Below are 6191 nucleotides of genomic sequence, written 5' to 3' on the forward strand. Positions count from 1 at the left end.
TACTATTATATAAGCGTTAAAAAATACTTATATAACCCATAATAATAGCCCAAGTACTTATTATAAGTTCCTAATAACGTTACTATAATTAAATAAAAGCTATATTAAAAATAGCGTAGGTGTAGCTCACTTACAACGGGTTTTATAGAAAACCGGGCTTTGCTTGGAGCAGCATTCCCGAGCCGAAAATCTCTTCTTCTCGGAGCCGTCGAGCACTCTGGGGCTTCCGCCTCGTGCTAGGGAGGTTCCCTAGGCTTTTCGGGAGGTTTCGGGGCTAGAGAGAGGTTCTAGAGAGAGAGTAAAGAGAAGAAAGAATGAGAAAGGTGTGAAGAAAATAAGGGTGGGAGAGGTTCTATTTATAGGGTGAAAAATGGCTGAACTTGGTGCCACATGTCACCATCTAGTGGCAAGACTTGGGGAGAAAGCAATGGCCAAGATTGTGCAACATCACCCATTTTCGCACAGCACACTTCCGACTTCTAAAATCCGTAACTTGCACATACGACCTCCGTTTTTGACGTTCTTTATATCCACACATAGGTAAAAATAAGATCTACAACTTTCATTTTGCCTCCGTCGGCTAATTCTCGACCGATCTTAAATTTAACAGTACGAGAAGAGATTATACTGTTAAATGTCCGCGTAAAATTCATAACTTCTACATACGGACTCTGTTTTCGTCTGTATTTTTACCGTTGAGTTCCTATTAATGATATCTTCAATTCTCATTTAGGTCGCGTAGGCCAAAAACCGCTCGATCTAAAATTCGAGTTTCGGACTGTGCACTGTTAAGCCAAATCTTAGAAAATTCATAACTTCCTCATACGAAGTCAGATTTGGGCGTTCGTTTTTTGTATGTTCTCGGTTTAACGTATATTACAACTTTTGTTTAGATTTCTAAGGCTAAAAAGTCCTCCATCGTAAATTCACTATTTACGTCTCCCGGTGTCGTGCCGGTTTTGCTGTAAAACTTCGACGGACCATAACTTCTTCGTTATAACTCGGATTTCAACGTTCTTTATATGTACGGAACCCTTGAGACGTATTCTACAACTTGGTTAAGATTATTTATTCTAAATAATCTTTTGTCAAAAAGTCGTTTTCGACCCCTATTATCTCTAAATTGACTAGCCCGGATCTACGGGAGTTATACAGTTGGTGCACTTGATGGCACTTTGATACATGTTGTCCCTGCAAGCAAACGAGATTTATATAGAAGTAGGGGAAAATGTGATTGTTACCAAAACTAAATGATTTTTTTTTTTTGCATTTTTACAGATAAATATTATCTTTGAGATGCCGCCTATGCACACATTCGAGGTTTTATGGCACCGTATCGTAATGTGAGGTACTGGCTTGGAGATTTTCGTCAAAGACGTGCATTAACCAATAAAAAAAAATTTAACCAGGCACATGCAAAACTTTGGAATGTCATTGAGCATGCTTTTGGTGTCTTGAAAGCACGATTCCCTATGTTGAAGAGGATGACAACATTCTCGTTGGTTACACAAAGAAACATTACCCTTGCATGTTTCGCGCTTCACAATTTTATAAGAGAGGGACTACGTGATGAACATTTTGCACGATATAATGAACCAAATGTCGTGGTTCGAAATAACAATGTGGTCGTTAATGATGATGAAGATGAGATTCCAACACATGGTACTACAGCGGACCGTGAATATATATGACCCAATTACGATATGAAATTGTCGAGCAATTATGCAAAATATGGAATGAGAATTATTAAAGTTTGGTTGTATAAATTTTATTTCAAACTGTTATTGTAAGACTAATTTAGTTGTATGAAATTATTAGATTTTTGGTATTGAAAAACTATTTTCGGTTTACAATTTCAGTTTATTTTAATTTTTTAATATCTACAACAGCTTGCAGATGTTAAAAAACAAACATATTTTTTATTAAAGAGATGATCCGCAGACTTCATGATTTTTTGCTTAAAAAAACAAAAAACACCTTAGTTCCACTATATATTTTTTTTTTATTTTCGATCATCCATTTTAAAAACCTTATATTATTTTATTTGCGAACCTGATCGACATATTTAATTTTGTTACAAAAGTTATTCATAATTTTAAGGGAAATCTCCAGAAAAGTCCTAAAATTTTACCCTAATTTACGAAAAAGTCCCAAACTAAATTTTGTTTACGAATAAGCATGAATTACTTGTAAAAATGGCGATTTGACCCTTTTTTCCCGGTTTACCGATTTTATTACTTACCTGTTTCACTAAAGTTCTATTATTTTACCCTAATTTGTGAATAAGTCCCAAAATAAAATTTACTAATGATTTGGCCCTTTGCCTTATGTAACATACATTTTACCGGTTTCATTGCTGACCCGGACGCCTAGTCATTAAATGAGATGATGAGATGGATATGTTGAGTTATATAATGTTGTGTTTAGCATAAAACTTGATATCCTGATGTATTGTATATCTTTTTGGAACATAAAATGCATCCAACGAAGACTACAATAATTACATAAACTAAGAACAACTGCGTTATTTTTTACGTTTCTAAGAAATATCAAATTGTCTATCTAATCTTATGTAACCCAATATATCCATCTCATCAGACATCAACTCATTTTCTGCCTTTTTTTCTTGGAAACACACATTTTATTGGTTTCATTGCTGACGTAGATATATAGTCACAAATGAACCGATGAGATGGATATCAAATTTTACAGTCAATGTGACATTATATAACCCATCGTATTCATTTTATCAGCTAATTTTATTACTAGGTGTCTAAGTCAGCAATGGAACCGATAAAATGTATGTTATATGAAGAAAATGGTCAAATCATCAGTAAATTTTATTTTGGGAAACTGGAAAAAATGGGTCAAATCGTCATTTTTACCGGTAATTCATGCTTTTTCGTAAACAAATTTTAGTTTGGGACTTTTTCGTAAATTATGATAAAAATTTAGGATTTTTCCGGAGATTTCCCTAATTTTAAATACTAAATATAATCAAACCCAGGAAACGAGGATACACGGTGCACCCACACAAGTCAAACATATATGATCCCAGACCTTCTAGCCTGTTCCAAAGTACTCTACACCACTACTGAGTTCTCCCGTTATCTCTTTCACGGGAAACTTCTCGGTAATCATCTCTACACCGTCCGATCACAACCATTGCTACGTGTAAACCGATTACAGGATTCCGGTTGAGTAAACTGAACCTGTATTGCCACTTATATAACTACCTCCTTCCTCCACAACCTTAAATCAGTCTTCTACCTGCTTTTCACTTCTCTTAATTTCTTGAATCCTTGCTTCCCTTGTTTCTCAGTTGTTCAAGAATGGCTCCGGCAGCCGTGAATCTTGATATAATACCAACGGCTTCGAATTCCAAGAAGAGGGCGTACGTAACGTTCTTGGCAGGAAATGGCGACTACATAAAGGGTGTCGTCGGATTGGCCAAAGGGTTAAGGAAGGTTAACTCCGCGTATCCTCTTGTCGTGGTGGTTCTTCCCGATGTTCCTGAGGAGCACCGTCGTATCCTGGAGTCTCAAGGTTGCATCGTTAAAGAAATCGAACCAGTTTACCCACCGGAAAGTCAGACTCAATTCGCCATGGCGTATTACGTCATCAACTACTCCAAGCTCCGCATCTGGAAGGTATGGGTTACACGTGTCTCTTTTACATTTCATACGTGGCATTAATATGATTTCACACGTGGATTGAATCTTTTAGTTTTATGTTGCAGTTTGTGGAGTACGGGAAGATGATATACTTGGATGGAGATATCCAGGTGTTTGATAACATTGACCATCTGTTTGACCTGCCGGACGGCCACTTTTACGCCGTGATGGACTGTTTTTGCGAGAAGACGTGGAGCCATTCGCCGCAATACCAGATTGGGTATTGCCAGCAGTCACCGGAGAAGGTCCAGTGGCCGGCCGACATGGGTCCGAAACCGTCTCTCTTCTTCAACGCCGGCATGTTTGTTTTTGAACCAAGTATCAGCACCTATGATGATCTGCTAAAGACCCTCAGGGTGACCCCTCCCACCCCTTTCGCTGAACAGGTACGCTAATTAACAGTCGTTGGCATTTGGCAACAAATCTTCATAACATATATATATATGCTTCCGGTGATTGTGATTAACTAATTAACAAAATTCGTCTTGCAGGATTTTCTGAACATGTACTTCAAGGATATCTACAAGCCAATCCCTCTGGTGTACAATCTTGTTCTTGCGATGTTGTGGCGGCATCCAGAAAATGTAGATGTTGATGAAGTGAAAGTAGTTCATTACTGTGCTGCTGGATCAAAGCCATGGAGGTATACTGGAGAAGAAGAGAACATGCAGAGGGAGGACATAAAGATGTTTGTGAAGAAATGGTGGGATATTTATAACGACAAGTCTCTAGATTGCAATAAAAAACCGATTTTGGCAGCCAGCAGCAATAATATTAAGGGTGAGATGGTTTTATCGTCGGCACTGATCTCCGACCCTAAAGTACCCGTCTGCGCGCCCTCGGCCGCTTAATTAGCTAGGTCGATGGTAGTGACCGGAGTATATATAATGTATTGCTCATAGTTTGTTTTGGGTTGTTGGTTTCACTCCATTTCTTATAATGGACTGTATGGATATGTAAATTAGGAGGTAAAAGGTTTGCTGATTGCTCTTTTTCTCGTTCTTATCGTAATAATATTGGAATGTTAAGTTTAAAGTTCAGAGGTACCAAGATCTAGTGTACTCTTTTTCGAAAAAAAGATCTAGTGTCCTGATCTTCATGTCAATCTTTAAAGCTCGATGAATGTGATAAGAATCTTTTCATTGGGTAAAGTCTTTTATAGTGACTTCTGAGGGTGTTCAAAAAATATTTAGGGGTTAATAGGTTATTTTCTTTTCCAAGTTTTTGTTTGATTGATTTGTATTTTTCTCCTAGTCGTGTTGATGGGTCGTTTTCTTAGTATATATATCATACTAGGCGTAAATATTATACGGGTTATATTATACGGATCGATTAAAAAATTAAATATTAAAATTTTAAATAATAAGTATTTTTTTTTAAATAAAATTTTGAAAAATGAATAAACAAACATATTAATTACAATTTACTATCATATTTATTACATTTAATAGTTTATATATATAAGTAAAAGTATTATGTGACTTTTTTATTTTAAAATTTGAAAAAAAAAACCCTACCTATAAATTGACATGTGGAAGATATTTATTTAAAAAATATCACAAAATGACAAATATCAAAATTGATAAGAGATTGATATTTCTTAAAATTGATATTCATTTATTACATTTATTAGGGAGGATGTGCGCTCAGCGAGGTTGAGGGGTTTTGTAATTTTAGGTGCTCTTTCCATGTACACTAGCAGTTTAATTTGGTAGGTGTTCTGTTTTTTTTCTTTGAACGGCCACATTTTATAAACCAAACCAACTAGCTACAAAACAAAAACACAAAGAAAACACAAAGAAGATGATATTATGCTATTTTTGCTACTATCTATCTGAAAACCAATTAATCGTAATGAATAACAATTTCTTCTGAGAAGAATAGACTTCTCGTTGGTGATGCGTTGTTTTTCGATGTAATGTGTAATTGTTAAGTTGGCATGTTATGCGAGTTCTATATATAGGCATGAGCTATAATCAAATGTTAGATGCCGTGTAAAAATAACATCATTTGGGCCGTATTGTCTGTATTTTTGCATTTCGCTAATGAATTTATAGAAAGGATATTAACCAAAATCATAATTTTTGTAATAGTAAATTGCATAAAAGTAACTATGTTATCATAAATGTTCTATTTTGACATTAAGTTATTTTTTTGTTACATTTTATTCACTAAGTTTTCTAACTTTTGCAATGTTAGTTACCTGCTACCTGACAAGTTGGCATGATATTATTCGGTGACGTGACGTGATGTCGCGACATGGCAGTCTTTGGTGACGTGTGATGTTGTTATATAACATACATGTTCTCGAGTCTCCTTAACCATGCAACTCCAAATAACATCACAGCCTATTAAACCGTCGGTTTTTCATGTATATAGTAGACTGCCACAACTTGCATCAGATCTTCATATGATACCATCTTTGTCAGCAGTTTTGCATATGATATTCATCTTTCCATGAATGATCTAACTCCTTCCGATACACAAAATCCTGACCTTCATGTACCCATTGCTCTA

At 35.7% G+C, this 6191-nt stretch overlaps 1 protein-coding gene across 1 annotated transcript; it reads left to right on the forward strand.

Annotated features, from left to right (window-relative positions):
• The first annotated feature begins 3238 nt into the window (after positions 1 to 3238).
• LOC145136646 (galactinol synthase 2-like) lies at positions 3239 to 4709 on the forward strand. Its single transcript, XM_079070763.1, has 3 exons — positions 3239 to 3650; positions 3740 to 4060; positions 4166 to 4709. The coding sequence occupies exons 1-3, from the start codon at positions 3333 to 3335 to the stop codon at positions 4523 to 4525; spliced, it is 999 nt and encodes a 332-aa protein (XP_078926889.1). The 5' UTR covers positions 3239 to 3332; the 3' UTR covers positions 4526 to 4709.
• The last annotated feature ends 1482 nt before the right edge of the window (positions 4710 to 6191 follow it).

The sequence above is a fragment of the Lactuca virosa genome, chromosome 9 (genome assembly GCF_052849685.1).
Source record: "Lactuca virosa cultivar CGN04683 chromosome 9, Lactuca_virosa_CGN04683_v6, whole genome shotgun sequence".
Taxonomy (NCBI): Eukaryota; Viridiplantae; Streptophyta; class Magnoliopsida; order Asterales; family Asteraceae; genus Lactuca; species Lactuca virosa.

Bases quoted from the DNA above. Each gene is read 5' to 3' on its own strand.
- LOC145136646 (XM_079070763.1), top strand. From the start codon at position 3,333: ATGGCTCCGGCAGCCGTGAATCTTGATATAATACCAACGGCTTCGAAT. The intron at 3,651-3,739 runs GTATGGGTTACA...TTTATGTTGCAG, and splicing joins CCAAGCTCCGCATCTGGAAG to TTTGTGGAGTACGGGAAGAT. The intron at 4,061-4,165 runs GTACGCTAATTA...TTCGTCTTGCAG, and splicing joins CCACCCCTTTCGCTGAACAG to GATTTTCTGAACATGTACTT.